At 68.7% G+C, this 22995-nt stretch overlaps 1 protein-coding gene across 1 annotated transcript; it reads right to left on the reverse strand.

Annotated features, from left to right (window-relative positions):
• Positions 1-558: 558 nt before the first annotated feature.
• On the reverse strand, positions 559-22995 carry MYO15A (myosin XVA). Its single transcript, XM_086759732.1, has 63 exons — positions 19333-22995; positions 18307-18389; positions 18022-18085; positions 17806-17915; positions 17515-17589; positions 17260-17350; positions 16732-16835; positions 16415-16478; positions 16215-16328; positions 15879-16040; positions 15665-15778; positions 15495-15553; positions 15256-15379; positions 15072-15167; positions 14849-14980; positions 14543-14668; positions 14256-14333; positions 13855-14009; positions 13725-13770; positions 13464-13588; positions 13124-13241; positions 12858-13033; positions 12700-12784; positions 12375-12428; positions 12164-12245; positions 11948-12078; positions 11172-11267; positions 10855-11090; positions 10398-10576; positions 10201-10273; positions 9832-10023; positions 9580-9674; positions 9357-9448; positions 9139-9262; positions 8964-9013; positions 8782-8845; positions 8544-8682; positions 7746-7836; positions 7563-7659; positions 7184-7305; positions 6993-7052; positions 6800-6875; positions 6318-6433; positions 6116-6234; positions 5890-6031; positions 5533-5644; positions 5328-5402; positions 4753-4958; positions 4548-4681; positions 4409-4475; positions 4197-4269; positions 4000-4073; positions 3813-3895; positions 3548-3678; positions 3320-3414; positions 2857-2934; positions 2510-2606; positions 2263-2423; positions 2031-2164; positions 1804-1937; positions 1115-1248; positions 739-879; positions 559-660 (listed from the first exon to the last, which is right to left on the reverse strand). Exons 1-63 carry the CDS (start codon positions 22993-22995, stop codon positions 559-561), a joined length of 10425 nt encoding a protein of 3474 aa, XP_086615858.1.

Below are 22995 nucleotides of genomic sequence, written 5' to 3' on the forward strand. Positions count from 1 at the left end.
CGGGGTTGAGCTGAGGGACAGAGACGGGGGGGGGGAAATGGAGGGGCAGCGCTGGGGGAGGCTGATGCGTGGGGGAAACGGAGGCACGGGAAGCGGGAGAAACGGAGGCACGGATTTGGGGGAAACTGAGGCACGGATTGGGGGAAACTGAGGCACAGATTTGGGGGAAACAGGCACGTATTTGGGGAAACTGAGGCACGGATTGGGGGAAACTGAGGCACGGATTTGGGGAAACTGAGGCACGGATTTGGGGGAAACTGAGGCACGGATTTGGGGAAACTGAGGCACGGATTGGGGAAACTGAGGCACGGATTTGGGGAAACTGAGGCACAGATTTGGGGGAAACAGGCACGGATTTGGGGGAAACTGAGGCACGGAGGGCAGCCCCCCCACCACCACCCCCAAACAGCAGCGAGCGCAGCACAAAACCACGGACGCCGAGTCGGGCCTGGCTGACGGGCGTGTGCAAACCCCGAAAACGACAGCGCGGGGACGGGGGACGCGATGGGGACGGCCCGGGCTGGCCACGTCCCCTCCGTCCCCCCACGGCGAGGGGGCTCAGAGCAGCGTGATCTCGCTGGGCGGCAACGTCGACCTCTTCTCGCGGGCTCCCAGCAGCCTCTCCATGTGCGCCGCCACCACGCGGCACAGCTCCAGGCCCTGCGAGGGACACGCGCCGTCGGGTGGCCGTGCCGCCGCCGCGGGGTCACCCCCAGACCCGCCGAAATGTCCCCCTACCTGCTCCAGCTGCAGCTGGGTGATGCCCTGGGCCAGGAGGTCGCCCAGCGTGATCTCCACGTAGGGGTAGCTGGATCCGGCCGTCGGCCGCTGCGTCCGCGTCGACTGGATCTCCTTCAGCGAGAACTTGGCGATGGGCTCCTGAAGGGACAGGGGGAGGGGGGTGGCCCAGGCGCCCCCGGGGACCCCACCGAGGGGACCGAGGACGGGAGCGGATTGGGCAGGACAGAGAGTGCCAGCGACGCAGCCCCCACCCCGCGCAGGGTGGGCAGAGCTGGGACCAAACCTGGGGACCCCATCTCTGCAGCAGGAGCAGGGGGGGCCAGGTGATCCCCATGGGACCCTGTGCCCCCCCCACGAGCCCCCTCACACCTACGTGGGTCTCCTTGCTGAGGAAGTTGAGGCCGTTCTGGTTGACAGCCAGGATGCAGGGCGAGACGATGGCGTTGTTGCTGCAGCTCTGGATGTAGAAGAAGGACGAGCCGAACATGGGGTAGGCGCTCAGCAGCCCTGTGGGGCGGAGGACGGGGTCTCAGCACCCGCTACCGCCCGCTCCAGCCCGTGTCCCGGGGTGGCTTGCACCCACGGGGGCTCTGCTGAGGGTCCCAGCTGGCCCCATGACTGACAGAGGGTGGGTCAGCTCCCAGAGCCTTGCAGGCTCTGCACCGGGAGCAGGATTGGACCCCGGAGCAGCCAAGGGGCTGCAGCCTGCTGGGAAAGTGGGTGGCCGAGAGCGGGGGCTTGGGAGCAGCCTGCGCTGCCACCACGGTCCTGCCCGCCGTGTGCAGCGTCCCGCTGGCCCCACAGCACCCCACGCTCCCCGCAGGGCCGAGGGTCCGCCTGTCCCGGGATCCCTGCCGAGCAGCCACCCGGCAGCGTCGCAGCCCGGGCAGCACTGCGTCTTCGTCAGCGTCGCCTCAGAGCCATTGCAGCCTCACTATTATCGCGTCCTCGTTAGGAGGACTCAGTCGGCATCGCCTCCTGGGCAGCCTTGCATCCCCAGCACCATTGCATCCTCATTAGCACTGCGTCCTCGTTAACATCCCCGTCACGGTGCCCGCTCACCCAGGAACTGTGCCCTGGCCTGGTGGGCGCTGAGCGCCTGGGCCTGCGGCATGTGCTGGGCCACCATCTGCAGCCAGGACTGGGCCTTCAGCAGGCGGAAGAGCTGCGGGGGGACGTAGTCCTGCACCTCCCGCCTGCGAGGAGCCGGAGGTCAGGGCCGGCGTCGGCCGACGGGTCCCGCACCCCGTGGGACGCGCTCCCCCATGCCCCGCCGTCCCGGGCCGTACGCGGTGGGGAGGTGGTGGCGGTCCTTGGCTCGGTGCTGGAGGGCGGCCAGCTTGGCCACGTGCGGGAAGTGCTGCTCTCCCGGCCTCGCGGGCGGCAGGACGGTGAACAGTCCCTTGAGGTAGTCGGGGAGCACCTGTGGGGTGACAGAGCACGGCGACACGGCTCACGGGATGCTCCCTGGGGTGATGCACGCAGAGGTGGCCCCGGAGACCCCCGGTGCGGTGGCCCGACCTGGTTGTAGTGGACGGTGACGTAGAGCTCATTGTCAAACTTGAGGGGCTGGCTCCAAACCACGCGGCGGCACCAGAAGGTGTAACCGGCGTCCCGGCTCTCCGTCTCGGAGGCCACGTCCAGGACGTATTCCCGGCGGGTCAGTGGCCGCACGCTCTGCCCTGCGCCGCCCCGGGGAGCCTGAGCGTGGCCACCACGCCTGGCACCCGCCGAGGGCACGGCCGCCCCGTCAGCGCCAGCCCCTCACCTCTGTCGGTCACCACGAAGAGGATGTACTCGTCGAAAGCCTCTGGGTGCTGCAGCCCCATCTCGCAGCACAGCTCCTCGATCACGTCCAGAGCCACCTGGGCACGGGGACGGGCGGCTGGGACGCTGCCACGTCCCCCTGCCACGCTCGGGGCCACCGACGAGGCCTGCGTTGGGGCTCATCCCACGCGGCTCCCCGGGGAAGGGATCTCCCTTGCCAGAGAACAAAGTCCCCCAGCTCGGGGACATCGAGGGGTGCAGCGTCCGCACCCTCAGGGCACCCACAACCGAGGGGTCACCGCGAGCCTGGGCTGGGCTGAGCTGAGCCCCTTGTCCCCTCCGACTCACCGAGCACGTCTTGATCTTGAGGTGCCTCTCGATGCCACCGGGCAAGAGGAAGAGCTGGCGCTTGGCGCTGCGTCCAGCCTGTGTGGGAGGGGGGACACACGTTGGGGCGCAGGGCGGCCCTTTGCACAGCGAGACCCCAAAGGACCCCCCGAATCTCCAAGCTATCCCATGGGGATCATCCTGTACCTTGCCAGGGTGAGCCATCACGCTCCCTGCCCCACCTGGGGACCCCTGAAAGCTCAGGGTGTCCCTAAAGATGTCCCTGGAGAACAGCCCCCAAAAACCACTGAGCTCCCTGTGCCAGCAAGGGGCCATCAGCCCCAGGGCAGTGTCTAGGGGGGATTCTGAGCCTGTGGTGGGGATCCCGAGCCCGTGAGGGGGTTCCCGAACCTCCAAGGAGGATCTCAAGCTGACATCAGCCCTGCCCCACGCCCCACGGGCACCCACGAGCGCCCGATCTCACCACCATGGCCTTGAGCTCCATGCTGCTGGGGAAGAGGCAGCGGCCGCCGAACTGCAGGGTTTTCTGCAGGTTTTGCTCGCAGGCTTTGGCGATGCCTGACGGGGACGGGGACGCGGGGTGAAGGACAGCGCCGAGCCATGATGTCAGCTCTGCTGAAACACCTCCGGAGCTCCGTGATGCTCCCACGGAGGAGCTCCTTCCCCACCGTGCACCCAGCAGAGCCCCTACCCTGGAAAGGCAGCTCCGGGTGCTTGCTGGCATCCCGCAGAAAGGCCAGGAGGAAAGGCCTCAGCACCTCCGAGCACTTGTAGTAGGCAGCGAGGATGTAGAGCAGCCTCCAGCCCTTCTGGCAGCTGTCCCTGCCGGGAAAAACCGGGGCTGAGCCTTGCAGCTGCCCGCTGCAAGGGTGGGGTCCCCACGTCTCGCCCCGTGTTGGGGCGGCTCGGCCTCTCCTGTCCCAGCCGGGGTGGACGGCGCGGGTGCGGGGACTCACGGCTTGGCGCTGGTGTTGTTGGTGACCTGCTTGATGATCTGGCAGTAGATCTCGTCCCGCAGCACCTCGTGCTCGGCGCACAGCTGGGGGACAGGAGCGGCTCGCTCTGCCACTGGGGACGTCCCCAGCTGCCACCCTCCCTGCCCAGGCCACCACCCCAGGACCCCCCGCCCCGGCAAGGGTTTACTTTGAGGATGGTGCAGATGGCGTCCAGCTCCGTCTGCCCCCTCAGAGGGTGATCACCCATGAACTTCATCACGGCTGGGGACGACAAAGCCACATGGTGACACAGCTCACCCCGTCCCATCCCCGAGGACACGCTCCCCTGGGTGTGGGGAACATCCCGGGCGTGCGGGACGGTGGGACAGGGGACGCCCCACCTACCTTGGAAAGCCTCAGCGGCCAATTTGCTGATGCCACCATCCACGAATTCGATGAGCGACTCCTGGATGGGAGTCTGGAGTGGGAGAGAGGGTCAGCTCCTGGGAGTGGCCAGAGGGATGGGACAGGGGTTGGGGTGGCATTTGGGGAGCTCCCGAGCACGCCAGGGCCTTGGGGGGACCTCTTGGTGACAGCGGCACCCTGCTTCCCCGTACCTTGGTGAATGTCAGCATCTCCAGCGCATCGGGCACGTCCCTCTTGGCCTTCATCCCGCAGGAGTCCCTGGGAGAGGGACAAGGGTGGGCACAGGCGTCCCCGTGGCAGGATGTCCCCGTCCCACCGCCGGGCACTCACGTGGTCCCGTGCCGCGCTGTGCGGAAATACCGCCGGGCGAAGGCCAGCATGGGGCAGGCCCCCGCGCCGGCCCCGAGCCGCTCGACGCCGTCTCCCTCCAGACCCTCCGCAAAGGCGATGCCGGCTGGGGACGCCTGCGGAGCGGGGTGGTGAGCGCCGGGCGCGGACGGCACCATACCGGCACCAGCCCCAGGCCGGCACCCACCTCGGTTTTCCGGTCGAGCTCCTGGGCCACGGCGGTGGAGGCCACGGCCACGGCCACGGCCGAGGAAGCTGCCACCTTGCCCTGCTTGTCCCTGGGTTCCTCTTTCCTCTCTGCCGGCAAATGGACGAAGTCGGGGGCCGCGATGGGCTGGACGTAGTCGGCAGGGAAGAGCCCCGACCTGCCGTGGATGGCCCCGAACTTCCACCCTGCGCCGGGCACACGGTGGGGATGGTCCCAGGTTGGCCAGCTCTGGAGGTCACCCCCCCAAAAAGCCTCTGCCCACTCCCTCCTGCTCCGCGACCGCTTTCCAGGGGGTCTGGCCGCGGGTTTTGGTTGGAAAGGGCACGGACCAGAGGCCACAAAACCTGCAGGGACGTGGGGCAGCACCCGGTGCCACCCAGGGTGGGACCCACAGGGGAGCATTCCCCTGCGTGGGGCCGGTGCCGAAAAGAGCCCAAAACCCACGCTGCTGGGGGGCGACGGGATCCCACCCCGTGCCCCAGCCCCAGGAGGGGACACGGCTCAGGGCAGCCATACACATGCGGGGGACACACACGGGGCAGCGCGGCACCCACCAAAATCCTGGGTGCCCGTCTTCAGCTCCTCCAGGTACATCACCTTCTTGCGAACCACGCAACCGTAGTAGTGGTCTGCGGGGACGTCGTGGGGACACGGGGTGTCACAGGATGCTCCGGGGCCAGTGAAGCCATCGGTCCTGCACCCCCCGTGTCCCCTGTTGAGGGCGTTTCGGCGTGGGGGCTGCGGGGGCGGGCCGCTCACCTCTCTCGGGGCGCTCCAGCAGCTGCAGGTGGATGATGTCCCCTTTGTGGAAGCTGAGCTGGTGCCCGTCCTCCGGGCTGTAGTTCCTCACGGCCACCACGTACTGGGAGTCCTGGGCAGAGGGCAGGGGGCTGGCACACGCACGCACACGCACGCACACGCGTGCAGACCCACATCCCACTCAGCACAGGGCCTTCACACGCCCACAGCCGCAGAACTACCCCAGGGTGCCCCCTCAACACGCCCCCCCAGCCCCAGGCAGGGTGCCGTCCGCTGCCCACCCCCAAAACGTGGGCACACAGGCAGTGTCCAGCCCCCCAGCTGCCCCCCTCCTGGCCCTGGGGTACCCCCCCGCACCTTCCTGAGCTCTGTGATGAAGCGATCGACCATGGCCTTGACCTGGGGGGCTTTGGGGGAGAAGAGGATGAGCTTCTCACTGCGCAGGTTGAACTCCAGCATGTTCCTGGACGGGGTGGTGACGAACAGCACGTCGGCGTAGCTGGGGCAGGGCGAGGGGAGGCTGAAACACCCGGCACCCGCCGCACCCGTCCCGCCCTGGCCTTCCCGGGCTCCTGGTCCCTACCTGTACGCCCGCAGCACCCGCAGCTGCTCCCCGGGGACGTTGGTGCCCTTCACCAGCCGCAGCAGCTTGACGCCGGCATGGGACACGGCCAGGATCTGCACGCCCGTCCCCACGCTGCCCTGCGGGCCGGGACGACGCCTCAGACCCCAGCACGGGGCTGCAGTGCCCCCCGCACCGACCCACCCCACGGCCGGACCCTCACCGTAGCAGGGAAGAGGCGTGAGAAATAGACCTCGCAGCTGTCCCGGGCCGCGGCGATGATCTCCCTCTTGACGCTCTCGGTGGCCACGGGGCTGAAGGAGTCCAGCTTGTTCTCCGCTGCAAGGAGAAAAGTCCCCCAGTGAGCGTCCCCCCGCCCCGGGGACAATGTGGGCGCAGGGTTCGAGGTCAGAGCAGGGATCCCCTTCCCCAGCCCGGCAGCACCGTGATGGAGAGAGCGAGCATCCCCCCTTGGGCCGCTCCCTAAGCCTGGCTGAGACCTGACACAGCTCATGACAGCGGAGCAGTAAATCGCAGGGAGCTCCTTGTGTTTGGAGGCAAAATTACCCCGGTTTTAAGCAGTTTGTGGCCCAGGAGATGAAGATGGGCACGGGGGTGGCTGGGTGCGAGACCCCCTCCACCAGGTTTGGGACCCCCTCACAGCCTGGAGGCGGCAGGAGGCGGGGGGGTGCAGGCGAGCGTTACCGAAGAGGGATTTCAAACGGAGCCGCTCCTCCTGGCTGATCCGGATGCAGGTGTCGGAGAGCATGTCGTTGAAGATCTGGGGAAGGGGGCGAGGAGCGGTGTGACCCCCTCAGCCCCTTTGCCCTGCCCCGGCTCGGGGCAGCCGGGGCGAGGGGATACCCAAGGGACCCTCGGGGGGCCTTCGGGGCCTCACCTGCCGGAAGATGAGGTCGAGCAGCAGCGGGTTGTCGACGCTCTCCTTGGGGTAGAAAACCTGCCAGGGCGGAGAGCAGGGCGACATCGCTGGTATCGCCCACCCCGCGGGGACTCGGGCTAGGCAAAAAGCCCCCTTTGCCCCCGCAGCGCTTCGACACCAGCCCGTCCCAGTCTCCCCCCATCCCGCACCTCCTTCCGGATGTATATTTTCCAGGGCACGTTGTGGTAGGCGTAAAAGTCTTCGCTGCAGCTCCGGTGCAGCTGGGTCTGGACCTGCTGCCCCTCGGATGGGAGCTCGCGCGAGACAGAGACTGCGAAGGGACCAAAAACCCTGCGCATCCCTGTTGGGGGGGACCACCCAGAGCCCCCCTCCACCCGGGGAAATTGAGGCACGGGGGCCAGCGGTGGGGCAGGGAGGGTTTAGCTGGGCACAGCGGTTTTCCTGTGAGGATGCTGTAGAGCTGCCCGCGTGCGCGGCCACACCAAGCGTCGCCTGGTGCCCTCAGGGAGGACGAGGTGCCCCACTCCACCCCGGCCCCCGCAGCGCCACGGCTCTGCCCTGCGATACCTGGGGGCCGGGTGGCCACCGGATGCCCCATCGGCGCTCGCAGCTGGTACCGGCTGCTGGTGACCGGCTTCACCGCGGCCACCATCTCCTTGGGCCCCTGCGAGGCAGAGACGGGGCTGCGGTCTGGGCTGGCGGCTCCCCCAGCCCAGCGTGTCGGGGGCACGTGGGGGGCTGCATCCCTACCGCGGCCGGTGGCACCCGGGCTGCCGAGAGCTGCTCCTTCAGGATCTGCATGGCTTCCTCGTGGGGGTCCAGCTTCTTCCCAAAGAGCTTGCTGCAGGGACGGCACCCACATTGCCTGCACCCCAGCTTCGCCTGCACCCCAGCATTGCCTGCATCCTGGCATTGCCTGCACCCCGACATCACCTGCAGCCTCAGCATCGTCTGCACCCCAGCATTGCCTGCATCCTGGTATCACCTGCATCCCAGCATTGCCTGCACCCTGACATCACCTGCACCCCAGCATCACCTGCATCCTGGCATTGCCTGCACCCCGACATCACCTGCACCCCAGCATCACCTGCATCCTGGCATTGCCTGCACCCCGACATCACCTGCACCCCAGCATCACCTGCATCCTGGCATTGCCTGCACCCCGACATCACCTGCACCCCAGCATCACCTGCATCCTGGCATTGCCTGCACCCCGACATCACCTGCACCCCAGCATCACCTGCATCCCAGCATTGCCTGCACCCTGACATCACCTGCACCCCAGCATCACCTGCATCCTGGCATTGCCTGCACCCCGACATCACCTGCACCCCAGCATCACCTGCATCCTGGCATCACCTGCATTCTCAGCATCGCTTGCACCCCAACATTGCCTGCACCCCAGCAACGCCTGCATCTTGGCATCTTCTGCATCCTCAGCATCCCCTGCACCCTCCACATCACCTGCACCCCAACATCGCCTGCAGCCCAGCATCAGGGCCACATGCAGGAGAAGCCCGGGGTTCGGCTGGGGGCCGGGGCGGGTACCTGGGGGGCTGGGAGCCGCGCGGGGCCGGCTGGCACTGCCGGATGATGTTGCGGATGTCGTGCGTGGGCCGTGGGAAATGCTCAGAGTTGAGCCGGGAATGCTGCACCGGGTCACCCGGCCACCGCCGGCCCACGGGTGCTGTGGGGGCAAGCGCGAGGCTCAGGGTGGGCTGGGTGTCGCCTTCACGCCTAAAGCCACGCGTCCCCGTTGCCGCCCTGTTGCACCAGGACCCCTTACCAGCTTTCTGCGAGTAGGGCCGGGGCTGGGGGGCACGGGCTGGCATCCCCTCTGCTGCTCTGCCCTACAAGGGACACGGCGCCGTGAGCATCCGGCACCCCCCCGGCTGCCCACATCCCTGGGGAGCCGCCCAGGTGGGCTGCCCCACAGCGGACTCGACCCCCCGGTCCTGCCCCACTGACCGGGGGCCCGGGCGGCTGGTTGGCATCTGGGGACAGGGCTGGCTCCGCACCTGTGACGGCAGAAGGGGGAGAGCTCAGCCCAGGCGTCCTGGGGCGCTGGGCACAGGGACGTCCCCCACACATCGGGTGGGGAAACTGAGGCAGGGAGCTGGGTGGGGATGCAGGATGCGCTCACCCCTCGGCTGACGCGTCTCCATGGGCACGGGGGGCTCGCTCTGCTCTTCCTCCCCACCGTCCCCCCCTCCTGCGCCACCTCCTCCCTTCATCCTCTGCGAGACAACAGCCGGCTTCTCCAGCTCCTGGGGCGCAGGCATCAGGGGACGGAGGCCAAGCCACCCGCGCCCCCAAAATACTGCACCCCCTCTGCCTGGGGCAGGGGGACGCCCCACTCACCCCGTTGCCGTAGGAGAGCACCGGGTCGAAGAGGCTGTCCAGGTAGCGGTCCAGACCCTTCTGGCTGCGCGGCTCCCCAAATTCCCCGTCTGCTGGGGGATGAGGAGGGATGAGCCAGCAGCAGAAGAGCTTCACCGTCAGGGCAGGGCTTCACTGACACGGCACAGCTTCGCCGTCACGGCCCCGCCGGCAGCTTTAGGGGTCCGGGGAGACAGTGCCTTACCGTGATGGGGGTACGCCTCCATGGATGGCAGCGTGGGGGCTTTCACAGCCGGGGGGGGAGGCACTTCATCCAAATTGAAGCCGTGTCCCAGCACCCTGCGGCGAGGGAGGATGCACTCATCCCACACCCGCTGGGTGCTGGACACCCACCCAGGACCCTGACCCACACCTCTCCCGGCACCCACCCAACCCAGCTCCAGAATTTCCCCACCAGCCCCACGGCGGGGAACCCGTTCCCTTCCCGGGTACCTACACCTGGCTGTCCCCACCGCGGCTCTCGGCTCCCTCCCACGCGATGAGGAAGCAGGACTTCTGCTTGGGGAAGCCTCGGAGCAGCTCGAGGTCGGAGATGAGGTCCAGGACATAGTCGTGGCCGGCCAGCTCGGCCCACTGGGCACCTGCCCTCATGGCCACGGACCAGCCGCGCCAGCCCTCCGCCAGCCCCCTGCCAACGGTGGGACGTTGGGGACAAGCACGGGCTGCCAGCAGTGCCCCGGCTCCGCGGGGACACCCTGCCCACGAGCTGAGCATTCCGGTTCCCAGATCCTGGGGTCACCCAAAATGGCCCCGGGGTGATGCTGTGCCCCGTGCTCGCCCCGTTGGGTGCCGAGCTGGTGGGTACCTGTGCTTCAGGACGTCCCCTGCCAGATCCTCGCCCGTGCTCCAGGAGTGGACAGGGCAGGAGAATTGGTCACCTGGGGAGGGACGGATGGTGAGTGGGTCCTCCTGGTCCCCTCCTGCCCGCGACAGTGGTGGGGGTGGTCAAACTGGGACCGACACCCACCGCCGTCGTGCCCCCGACCTCGCGCCGCCCCGCACCGTTGAAGCAGTGGAGGTCGAGCGCCATGCTGGCCTGCTGCCGGTTCGCCGTCCACTCCAGCAGCGAGGGCGGGTAGGCGCGGGCGGCCGCGGCGCCCAGCTGCGACCGCGCCATGGCGTGCATCAGCTTGCGCTGGCACACCGGCTTGTAGCCAGCAAAGGCGTAGTCAGAGACAAACCTGCGGGGAAGGGAGGATGCTGCTGGAGGGACCTGGGCAGCGTCCTGGGCACGTGTGCCAGGCTGGCCCTGGGGACCACGCAGGGACCTCAGGGCATCCCTGGGAGGATCTGGGCAGCATCGTGGGCACGTGTGCCAGGCTGGTCCGAGGGATCCCAGAGGAACCTGAGCATAATCCCAGGACACGTGTGCCAGGAGAGCCCCAGCAATGTCCTCAGGCACACGTGCCGTCCCCGAGGGTCCCAGCCGTCCCCGTCCCCGTTCCCAGCCCCGGCTCACTTGAGCAGGTACTTGTCAAAGGCGGCGGAGGGGGGAAAGGCGCTGAGGCAGGCGGCCAGCAGCAGCCAGCCCCGCTCCTCGTTGTTGACGTTGGTGTTGCGCCAGACCTGGTTGGCGGCTTGTGCCAGGAGCTCGTCCCGCAGCCCCGGCGCCGACAGCCCCTTCTGTACGATGTAGTTGCCGAAGAGGGTCTCCTGCGGGCCGCCCAGCCCCGGGTCCCCCATGAACCGTAGGATCTGCCGCGGGGACAGCGAGGTCCTCCATCTGGCCCCGGGGCAGGGGGACCGCGGTGCCGGATCCCACGCCGTCCCACCTACCAGCTGGAAGAGGCTGAGCGCCTCGTGGCACAGCTCCTCGTCCAGCCGGGTGAGGGGGGCTGCCAGCGGGGCCGTCAGCATCCCGAACGCCGGCTCCTGCGGTGACACCCGCACCCGTGGCTACCTGGACCTTGGGGACAGCCCCGAGCCCCGGGGGGGCTGGCCCCATGGCTCTGAGCGTGGCGTTGATGCTGGAGGGGGACTACGGGGCTGCGAAGGGGCTGGGGTGCAGGATGGGGCCGGCGGCCTCCCAGCAGCGGGACAGGGCTCGGGCTGCACCGGCAGCACCAGAGATGCCGGCACCTTGGTGGGGCCAAGAGCAGGATCCGACCCTGGCGCTGTCATTTGGGATGCTGGGCGTGGGGAAAAATAGTGGGCAAGGAGGAGGAAGGGGGCAAAGCGATTTGGGCTTGGGTCCTGGGAACAAAGCGACCTGGTCTCTGCCCCGCGTCGGGCGTCCAGGAGGGCTCGGCGGGTCTCTCTCCGATAACCTCAGCGGGGTCCCCCCGGCCTCTGGAGACGACAGGAACCCACGGGGAGGGAAGGAGGCCGCCGCCAGCTCCCCGCAGCACCGCAGCCGCCCCGGATCCGGCCCCTCTCGCAACCCCACGGCATTCCCGGGGTGGGCCGAAGCCGGGGCAGAGCCCGGTGAGACGGTGCGGGGAGCCGCCGGGCAGAGCCGCCATGGGGACGCTGGACCTAACCGCTCAGCCACGACCCGGGCACCCGGGACTCCCCGAAAGCCGGCTGCCCGCCGAGGCAGGCGCCCACCTTACCTGGAAGTGGCCCCGCACGTACTTGGCCATGGGGTAGTCGTTGATGTCGAGCGGGAGGGTGAGCTGGGAGTCGGGCTGCAGCGGCGGCGGCGGCACCAGGACCACGCAACCGGCGTTCACCTCCCGGGCGGCTACGGCACAGCGAGCAGCTACGGCATGGCGCTGGGGATGGGGGACGAGGGGCTGGCAGCGGCGCCGGCAGCGGGACGCGCTCACCTGCGGCGGCCTCCAGCAGCCCCATCAGCTCGGCCGGGATCTCCAAGTGAGTGACGTCCACCACCTCCCTCCGCGTCAGCTCCTGCCAGCGCAGCGCAGGGATGCGCCCACTCGCCACGCTGCTCCCCGCCCCAGCACCCATGGGTGCCCCAGCCGGCAGCGCGGGGCTGGGAGCGCAGACGGGAGGGAGGAAGGCGCAGCGCTCTGTTACCTGCTTCATCCTCTCCTTCTCCTCCTCCGCCCGCCGGCGGGCATCCTCCTTCCTCTGCAAGCAGAGCAGCCAGGTTGAGCCCCCGCTGGGATGGAGGGAGACCCGGGGGCAGCGGGACCCCCTGGGGTGCCATCACCCTCCCAGCATCACCAAGCTTTCACCCCAAAGATTTGCTGCCTATGCCCCATACGCATGGAGGAGGTGGTGGGGATGGGATCCGGGGGGGGCTCAGGATCTGGGGGTGCCACTGTGCCCTCCCTGAACAAGCAGCAGGGTGGGAACGGGTGCCCGGGACCCCCCTGGGATGTGCCAGCCCCCGCCTCACCTTGAGGTACCGCCGGCGGTTCACGTAGATGTGCACCAGCGACCTGAACTTGATGAGCGTGTGCCGCATGCGCCGGTACCGCTGCCTGCGGGAGGGCACCCGTCACCCTCCACCACCCGCCAGCTCCCACCCACCCGCCGTCCCCTGGGACCCCCCACCTGGCCAGGTAGCCCCGCGCCCGGCTCTGCAGGAGGACAATCTTTCGGCGCAGGGAGCGGAAGCGCCTCTTGATAAAGAAGGTGCGAGCGTAGCGCTGGAGGGTGAGCGCGGCCAGGTGATGGGCACGGGCTCGCTTGCTCTCCAGCGCCTGGTACAGCTGCTCCTTCAGGAAGAGCTGGCGAGGGGGGCGATGCCGTGAGCCCCCCGCCTGGGCCGTACCTCCCCTGGGTGTCGCCGGAGCTGAGCCCCCCGCCCGCGGCGGTACCTTGCTGACGCCGACGTAGTACATGCTGGGGCTGACGGGGCAGAGGTTCCTCAGCATCTCCACGCAGTTGGCGCCGTTGGGAATGACATTGGACCACATGTCGACGAGGCAGCGGTACCTGGGCGAGCCCACGACACCGTCACTGCGCGGGACCCCACTGGGACACCAGCATGGACCCTTGCCTGGGAAAGCATCTTCTCCCAGGGCTTTGCACCAAACTGGGGGGCTCCCAGCTCCCACCATGGGGGCCCCTGGGTAAAATGTTGCCGCCAAAGCACCCACAAGCTCTGTGGTCTCCCCTCGCCGGGACGATGGGACCCAACCTGCAGCCCCCAGGCACCTGTCAATGAAGACGAGGAAGGGGATGCGGATGGGGAAGCCCTCCTTCCGGATGCGGATGGTCTCCAGGATCCCCGAATACCGCAGCTGGCTGCTGACCACGTCGGCCTCGAAGAGCCCCGGCTCCTGCGGAGGAGATGGGGAGAAGCCTCGGCAGCCGCGCGGGCAAACCCCTGCCCGCCGTGTCCCCACCATGTGCCACCATCATCCCACAGGCAGCACTGGCATCGCTGCGGGCAGGAAATTCCCAGCCAGCTCTCACCTTCTTGTTGTTGGGTTTGAGGCAGCGCACGAAGAAGGGGTTGCACCTGCGTTGGAGAGATCCTGTTGGCCATGTGGGATGGGGGACAAAGCCAGCCTGGCCACTGCCAGCTCCTCCTGCCCACAATGACCTCTCCATCTTCTCCACCAGGTCCAGGAGGGACTGCTGGAACCGGGCGGCCACGGTGGGGGCCTTGTACCGCCGCGTCCTGGTGCTGCTCCTCCTGACCAGGCTCCTCTGCCGGGCCATCACTTGGGCATGGCCAAAGAAGAGGTTGGCCACCACCTTGGAGAGATGGGAAGGGTCACAGAGGAGGAAGGTGGCCAGAGTGGCACAGCTCTCCTGGCTCTTCTTCCCAGCCCGGCCACTGCCTTTTTGTCCAGCCCTGAGAGAGTCCTATTCCCTATTTGCGGCTGGCGAGAGGGATGGGGATGGAGAAGCACAAGAGCAGCCCACGTGCCCGTTTGTGCCAATGCTGGAGGGGTCAAAGCCCAGAGGACCCTGCGGGAAGAGGGCACAGGGTGGACCTACCTTGGTCTTGCTGCTGATGAACAGGTCCAGCACATCCTGACGGACCTGGTCGTAGTTTTTATCCAAAAACTTGTGAACCTAGCAGGAGAAAAACCTCACGGTGAGGAGCCCAGTGGCACGGCAGGAGGAGGCGAGGAGCTCCAGGCCAGGGCACCATGAGTTGGGGGCTGCTCCTGGCCCCAGGCCAGACCCCCCAGGCTGTCCCTCCCCCCGTGGTACAGGATCAACCCCGTAAAACTCTTTAACCCTCCTTAAAACCCCGGGCTGGGTATCCTGCCGCCGCACACCTGGTAGGTCACCTTCCCTGCGTAGTGCTTGATGGTGAACTCGGGCAGCGGCATCTTCGGCTTGGTGTACAGCGGGTTCATCCCGTGGTGGTAGTGACACTTCTGCAGGAACGTGTGGTCGGTGGCCTGGCGATGGACGCAGCGGTGAGACACGGCTCGGGCAGCTCGGCAGCCCCGGGGATGCAGGCACCGGGACGGGGATGCCTGGACAATCAGCCAGAAGCTGGGCAGCCCCGGGCCACGGTGTCGCCCCGGGCACGGTGACCACCCGGCACTGCCGTCCTCACCGCCGCGGCAGCCCCTCACCTGGGGGAAGCAGCTCTGGTCGTCGAGGATCCGGAGGATGCCGTAGGGCTTCTGGGAGATGAGGTCGATGCAGGGCTGGTTGTCGCTGAAGGGGATCTCCTTCCACTCGATCTGCTCCCGCAGGTATTCCTCCTACGGGACCGGCGCTCCGTCAGCCCGGCACCCCCGGCCCCGTGACAATGCTGGACACGGGGACAGAGCCTGGCACCGCTCTTCGGCTCACCTGCTCCTCCTGGAAGATGATCTTGTTGAAGAAGAACTGCAGGTACTCGTTGGCATAGTTGATGCACAGCTGCTCGAAGCTGTTGAAGTTGAGGTCCTGCGAGAAGAAGGGGCCGTGGAACCTGAGATCCTGCAGCCGCCGGGGCTGTGGACGGGGGGATGGAGCCGGGATGGATCCCGCTCACCTCGAAGCCATAGATGTCCAGGATGGCGATGGAGAGGGCCTCCTGCCGCGGGTACACCAGCTTGTTTATGCGGTCCGTCAGCCAGCCGAAGAGCAGGGAGTAGAGGGTCTTGGCAATGGCGTCCCTGGGAAGGGGCAGGACGAGCAGAGTGCTGGAGCTCCGGCGTGGCACGGCACAGCACGGCACAGAACCGTGCACCCTCACCCATGACCAGCACCCTGGGCAGCCCTTCCCTCTACCTGGCATCCACAGCGCTTTCGACAGTCAGGGGGGTGAAAATCTTCTCCCGCAGCGTTTCCTGGTTGGGATTCCCAAAACCAACGGCACGATGGAGTTCCAGCAACACCAGCCACCATCCCCGCGGACCAGGGACCCCCCGTCCCTGCCTGCGTCCCCCTCCGTCACTCACCGTCACCTTGAAGGTGATGGCTTTCTGCAGACCCTCAGGGGAGACCTGCAGCAGCTCAGCCACCGTCCGAATCTCCGTGGCGCTCACCACCGTGGCGACCTCCTGGCAGTCGGTCTGCGGGACGCGGTGGGACGCGGTGGGATGAGCCCCCCAGTCCTCCGCATCCCGAATCGAGCCCGAGGAGCTCAGTTCAGCTCAGGTCTGCTTCCAGCACCTCGTATTTTTCGAAGTAGACGTTGCCCAGGTGGAGGACGGAGGAGAGGATGCGGAAGATGCTGTTCTGCTCCTCCACGCTGAAGCCCAGCGCCTCCATGGTGTTGAGCAGCCGGCGGAAATCCTCCGCGTCATCCTTGCCGGGGATCTCGCAGTTCCCACCCTGGCACGATCCCCTCGCTGCCGTCAGCGGGTCCCACGGCTGGGAGCGGGGGACACCCTGCCCCGAGCACCCTCCCCATCCACTCACCCAACCCGGGAGGACTCGGGAACCCCTGGGCACCCCGGGCTTGGCCAGCCCCCCCCAAAAAGCAGGCAGCGGCGGGGGGCACGCTACCTGGTTCAGGTAGTAGTAGGTCTCGGCGCCTTGCAGGCAGTACCGCTGCCGCTGCTGGGCGGGCAGCCCTGCCAGCATCTCGTAGAAGATGTGGTAGTTGCGCTCGCTCTTGGCCTGGGGAGCGGAGGAGGGAGCTGGGGCGAAGGCGGCGGTGGTGGGGGGGGCGGGGCGCAGAACCCGGGACCCCGCTGGTCACCCACCTGGAAGACCACGCGGGATTTCTCCAGAAGGTACTGCGAGGTGATGGCACCGCAGATCAAACCGCTGCAGGGGCGAGAGCGGGCACCCGGCTGGCCACCTCGGCGTGGGCAAGGGCTGCGCCCCCTGCCAGGGTGCCCCCCCCACCCCCCCGCCCCAGTGCAGGGGGTTCGTCCCCAAAAGCGTCCCCGTGTGCGTCCCACCCCAGAGCCGAGGGGCAGCGGGGCTGGGGGCCGGGTTGGGCACCCCTGTGGCAGGGGGGGGGCACACAGAGCGGGTGGGGGCCGGCCGCGCGCGGGCGTTGCTCAGCGTTACTTACTCCTCCAGAAAGATTTCCACAAATTTCCCAAACCTGCTGGAATTGTCGTTCCTCACGGTTTTGGCGTTGCCGAAGGATTCCAGCAAGGGGGTCGCCTCCAGGATCTGGTGCGGCGGTGGGGAGACCCGTGGGGTCAGCCTGGGCACCCCGACACGCCGCGGGCTGTCCCCATGGCCAGGGGACCCTCCCTTGTCACCCTGCCACCCTCCTGCCCCGCGCAGACACCCATGGGTGCCAAAACTCGAGGTGCACACCGCAGTGGGGTTGCATGAGGATGCAAGAACCCTGCACGCATGCGTCCACCGAGCTCGGGCTTTCCGTCCCCACCGTCCCCCCACAGCCGGGGCGACGTGGCGGAGATGCCACCACGATGCTCCGTCCCCTTGAAAGGTCCCAACCCCCGCGTCCCCCCCGTACCTCTATCTGCCACGGTCCGGACGGAAGCGTGGGGACAAGGAGAGAGCGGCGGAGCCGTGAGCAGGGGAGTTGGGGCGGTGGGACGAGGGGACAGGGGTGTCCCCGCTCTACCTGCGGGGCCGCGCTGCGTTTCTGGCTGACGGCTGCCAGGTAGCGCAGGATCAGCTTGGTGGCTTCCGTCTTCCCCGAGCCGCTCTCCCCACTGAAACGCAGAGCGGGGCACCCGTCACAAACCCACCCAGCACCCCATCGGTGCCAGGGCCGGGCCGGGCTGGGCTGGCGGCAGCATCCTGGCAAGGGGCAATTAGGGCAGCGCTAATTAGGGGCCGTGGTGAGGGGTCGTGGAGGGGGACAGCCGTGCCCCACCTGATGACGATACACTGGTTGTGTTTGGCATCCATCACTTTGGAGTAGGCGACGTTCGCGATGGCGAAGAGGTGCCTGGGACGGGGGGGGCAAGCAGAGTTGGGGGGCACGGTGCCGCATCGTGCCGGCACGGGGACCCCCGCTGCGCCCCGAGCGTCCCTGCGCGTGGACATGGCGACAGAGCGCCCTGGGAGCACCAGGACCACCCAGGGGCTGCCGTAGGACCCCGGGGTGCATGACGGAGGGTCGGGGTACCTCTGCCGCGGCACTTGGGGACACCCCGGTACTCACGGCGGGTTCTCGCCCAGCGCTCTGCCTTCGTACTGCAGCACCTGCTCCGTCCCGTAGATGTCGTAGAGCCGGTACGGGTTCACCGACACCAGGATGCTGCCGATGTAGGTCTGCGGGACAGCCGGGTTTGGGGCTGCGAGCGCTCAGAGGGCGCCGCTGCCCCCAAAACCCCAGTGCTCGGGGTCTTCGGGGGACACCGCGCACCCCTCGGCTTACGTAGATGAGCTGGCGCTCGAACCGCGTCCGGATGTTGCTCAGCACCGCGGCTTCTTGGAGGTCCCTGGCGCAGAGCAGGGGCTGCGTTAGGGGGTGGCGGGGGGACCAGAGGTGTCTGCTGTCCCCAAGTGTGTCCCCAACACCGCCAGCGCCCCGGGAGGCCGGAGCGGACCCCGTGTCGAGATGGGATGGGGAGCAGTGGGGGTCTGTGGGGTGCATGGGGGGTTGCAGCCCCGTTGGCCCCTGTGAGTCATGGCGGGTGACAAAGGGGACGGGGACGCTCACTCCAGCTGGGTCATGTCCTCCAGCCCGTCCTCCTCCTGCGGCTCCTGGTAGCGCACGATGGGCAGGCTGCACAGCGACTGCATCTGCGCGGAGCAAACCAGCGCAGGTCCGTCACGGCAGGGCCACGCCGACCCCTCTGCCGTCCCACCCGCTCCCCGCCACCGCCCAAAAACCACCACCTGCCACCCTAAACCGCGGACCCCGCAGCCAGTGACGGCAGGGACCCCGAGCAAGCATCTCACGGCCCTGAAACGGGTCCCTTGGCAAGTGTTGCACGCGGCGGGACAGCAGCAGCGCTGGAAATGGGGACGTGTGGCCACCGAGGCGCCCTTGGGGACCGTCCCCAGAAAGGCTCATCCCGGACGGTCCCGGTCCCGCAGCCGTGGGCAGGCGGGAACAGGCAGAGGCGGCCGTGCCACCCCCACAGCAGCACCCCGTGGGTCACCCAAACCCCCCCCGGGGGCTGCAAGGAGCGGGCGACGGAGACCCCCGGGCAGGGCGGCACCTCCAGGGGAGACGATGGGAAGGGGGCTGCAGCGGGGGCTGAGCCGTGGGGCCGGGGGCTGCTCCCCACAGCCACGTGCAGGGGATGACGCAGGGTGGGTGGCGCGCAGGAGGCCACGCTGGCGGCCGGCCAGGCGACGGGCGGGAAAGCGGACACCCGCCGGGGTCAGCGTGTCACCCGCGCCCGTCCCAGCTGGGGATCAGGTCTCAGCATTTCCATACGTGGGAATCAAGTGTCCCCGAGGGGGCCGCACACGGGGAGGGGGACACGCAAAGGGAGATGCCCACCTCCCCCCCAGCCTCCTCCCCACGGCGGGACCCCCACGGGCACCCAGCGCACCCACAGCCGCTCACCCCCCACTCCGGGCGCTGCAAACCCCCCCCGGCACCGGTGGCTTCGTGCCTCGGCGAGCCGGCGGCCATCTCAACGCACCGCCCCATCCCGGCTCCCTCCGGCTGCCCGCTCGCCCCCCGGCTCCGTCCCACCGCCAGCCCCCGCGGCGGGGTCCCCGTCGGCGTTACCTTGCTGCGCCAGGGCTGCTTGGTGCCCAGGTACCCCTCCGCCCAGGGGTGCCTGTCCCGCCAGCCGCCCGCCGGCGAGCGTTGGCTGAGGTACCGGGCGATGTCGGCTCCTCGCTGGCTCGCCCACCGCCGGCCGCCTTGGGTGGGCTGCCGGGGAAGGCCCTGCTCGGCCGTCCAGGCGTCGGGCATCTCCCGCACCCGTACGACGTGCTGCGCGGACCAGTGCTGCTTGTACATGCGGGACGCCCGCCGGAAGGAGCCCAACCTCTGCACCTGCGGCGTCACCACCGCGTAGCGTCCCGCGCCCTCCTCCTCGGCCGCCCCATCGCCCTCGACGGCCTCCGCCGGCCCCGGGCCACGAGGGCTACGGCGGGGGGCGGCCGGCGAGCCGGGTGCTCGGCCATGGGGTGCTGGGAAAGCGGCGCGATGCTGCGGTGAGGGGCTCCGGTTGCCGCGTGGAGAGGAGGGGAGGACGGGGCGCCCGGGGTCGGCCCAGCCCCGGTGTCCCGAGGGTGGGCTCGGTGATCTGCAGGTGCTCCCGTCCCGCCGGGATGGGCGCCGGGGCGAGGAAGGCGAGCGGGAGGAGGGATGGCGGGCGGGCGGCGGGGATGGAGGGGCTTGGCTGGGGGCCATGCTCCCCATCAGCAGCGACGCCAGGGATTGCCCTACGGAACGCGCTGGAGAAGGGCTGCTCCCCCCCGGAGACGGCCTCGCTGGGGAAGAGCGGGGGGCCATCCCGGCAAGGGGCTGCCCGATGCGCTGTATGAAGGATTTGGGGGTGCCGGGAGCGGGGTTGGGTGGGGGGGGCACCCCGGCAAGACCCCGTGAAGTTCCCTGCCAGGGGGGCAGCTCCTCGTCCCAGGAGGGGCTGAGGCGGCGGCTGCCGGGGCGGGGGGTCGCTGCCAGGAAGGGGGTCCTCTGCAGCGGCTTCACGGCCTTGGTGGGGGGCTCGGGAAGCCGGGGCCAGGCCTGGGGGAGCGGCAGCCCGGGGGGGCTGCTCCGTCGCGACGGCCGTGGGGTCAGGGGTCTCCCCGATCCCGCCGCGGGCACCCCCAAACGCCTCCCCACCGGCATCGGAGAGCGAGGAGCGGCCGGCGGCGGGGCGGGGGGCTCAGAGCCGAACCGCCGGATGCTGGCACCCAGGGAGGGGGATCGCCGCAGCCCCTCGCCCCGCGTGCTACCGGGGCGCTGCCGGGACGGTGGCGGCGATGGGGAGCGCCCAGGGTTGGCGAAGGGGTTACGGAGCGACAGACGCCGCACCACCGCCGGCTCTCGGGGAGGGGGCTGCCCCCAGGGCCTCGCCGGTGGGGAAGGGTCCCTGGCCGGAGCTGCTCGCGGTGGGGGGTCCCGGCCCCCCGAGCCAGCACCCTCCTTCCCCACCAGCCTGCGACCAGAGCGTCTGTAGGAGGGCTGGGGGGCACGGGGGTCCTGAAAGCCCCCCGCGCCCCGAAGCGTGCGGCCAGGGGGCTGCAAGAGGGAGCGCTGAAGGAACTGCCCCAGCGGGCTCCCGCACGCCCGCGCTGCCGAAACCCGGCGTCCCGGGGAAGCCGCGGGGCTGGGGGCCGCTGGTGGTGGCGGCGGGGGCTCGTACTCGTCGTAGTCATCGTCCTCGTCGCGGGTGGCGGGCAGGTGGGGGGACGGCGGGAGGGGGACGTCCAGGCGGTCCCTGCCAAAAAGCTTGACCTGGGGCCGGGGAAAAAGCCTGAACTTCCTGTTGAGGGAGAGCTTGGAGGAGAGCGTCTCCCGCATGCCCCGGAGCGAGGAGGTGCTGAGGATGGAGAAGGGGTACTCGCCATCCTCCTCCTCCTCTTCCTCCCACTCCTCAGGCTCTTCGGCCTCGGCGATCTCCTCCAGAGCCAGGGCGTAGGGGTTGCAGGAGGACTGGGCGTGCGGCGCCCACCCCCCCTCGCTGTACTGGATGCGATGCTCGGGGTACTCGCTCCCCGGGTACCCCCCAGCAAGGGGCTCCCCAAAATCTTCGTAGGGGTCCCCCCCGTAGCCAAAGTGCCCCGCTGCCTCCTCGCCGTACTCCGGGTCGCTGCTGTAAGGGTCGTAGAGGGCGAGGGGGGACCTGCCGCTGAACGGTTCCTCCTCCTCCAGCTCTGCCGAGCCGTAGGAGTGCCCCGGCGCATCGCCCTCTTCCCAAAACCCCCCGTAGAGGCCGTACTCCTCCTCCGCCCCGTAGCTGGGGTAGTCAGCGTAGGGGGTCGGCACTGCGTCCTTGAAGCCGTACCCTGCCGAGTAGGCTGGGGTTTGGACGTAGCCTTCCTCCTCCTCAGCGTAGCCATGCTGGGGCCCGTAGGCTCCATCCTCCTCCTCAGCATAGCCATGCCCAGAGCCATAGGCTCCATCCTCCTCCTCGGCGTAGCCACGCCACGGGCCGTAGGCTCCAGTCTCCTCAGCGTAGCCACGCTGGGGGCCATAGGGTCCATCATCCTCCTTGGCATAGCCACGCCGGGAGCTGTAGGCTCCATCTTCCTTCTTGGCGTAGCCACGCCGGCGGCTGTAAGCTCCGTCCTGCTCCTCGGCCCAGCCATAGCGCGGCACCGGCGGCTCCGCAGGCGCGCGCTGCGAGCGCCGCTGGGATGCGTGCCGCACCATGCTGCCGTGCCGCGCGGCGCCGGCGGCCGACAGCCCGCTGCTGCCGGGGATCCGCTTCATGTTGGCCCGGTGCCTGAGGATCTCGTCTTCCGCCGGGAACGGCAGCTTCTTGGCGCCGATACGGGACAGCCAGGCCACGTCGGCTGCCCGGCCGCCCCCCGTCAGCCGCCCGCGTCGGGAGAGCACCTTCCTGGCCAGCCAGCCCGTGGCAGCGGCCGCCTTGCTCAGCACCTGCGCCCGTGGCTTGAATTTCCTTTCCGGGCGCCGGCGGAAGAGGGACGCGCCGTCCTCGGCCGCCTGCCCGCCCCGCCGCAGCAGCAGGAAGGACGGCTTCGCCGGCGGGGAGCTGCTAGCCGCCTCCTTCCTCTTCTTGCCCACGTGCTTGAAGCGGACCATCAGGTTGGAGGTGGACTTGAGCACCGCCTTGTTCTTCTTCTTTTTCCTCCTCTTGGTGCTGTGCTTCTGCAGCCCCCAGAAGAAGCGGGACGTGTTCTTGAACTGCCCCTTCTTGGGCCGACGCAGCCCCAGCTTCTTGAAGCCCAGGAAGAGCTTGGAGGTGCTGCGGAGGCTCCGCTTCACCCGGGCCTTCGGCGTCGCCTCCTCCTCCTCGGCCAGGCCAGGCTCCACAGAAGCTTTGGGCTGGCCCTTGGCCCCTTTCTTCTTCTTGGCGTTGTCGGCCGCCAGCCCCATCACCAGCTTGGAGGTGCCCTTCAGGTTCTTCTTGGCCGGTGCAGCATCGCTCTTGCCCTCCTCCTCCTCTGCCTCCAGCTGCACCTTCTTTCCCCGGCCTGGCTTCTTCGCCACCACCCCCTTGAGCATCCCCTTCTTCTCCTTCCCCTTCCCCTTCTTGGGCTCCTCCAGAGCCGCCTCCTCCTCGTCCTTCTCCTCCTCCGCCGCCTCCGTCTCCTCGCTCTCCTCTGCCTTCAGCAGCTCTGTGTCCGAGGTCTCCTCCGATTCGTTTGGCGCCTCCTTCTTCCCCTTCTTGCCATCCTTCCCTTTCCCTTTGCCCCCCTTCCCTTTGGCCTCCGCATCCTTTTTGGGCTCCCCCTTCTTGCCGACCAT

The sequence above is a fragment of the Chlamydotis macqueenii genome, chromosome 15, assembly GCF_036417535.1.
Source record: "Chlamydotis macqueenii isolate bChlMac1 chromosome 15, bChlMac1.mat, whole genome shotgun sequence".
NCBI lineage: Eukaryota > Metazoa > Chordata > Aves > Otidiformes > Otididae > Chlamydotis > Chlamydotis macqueenii.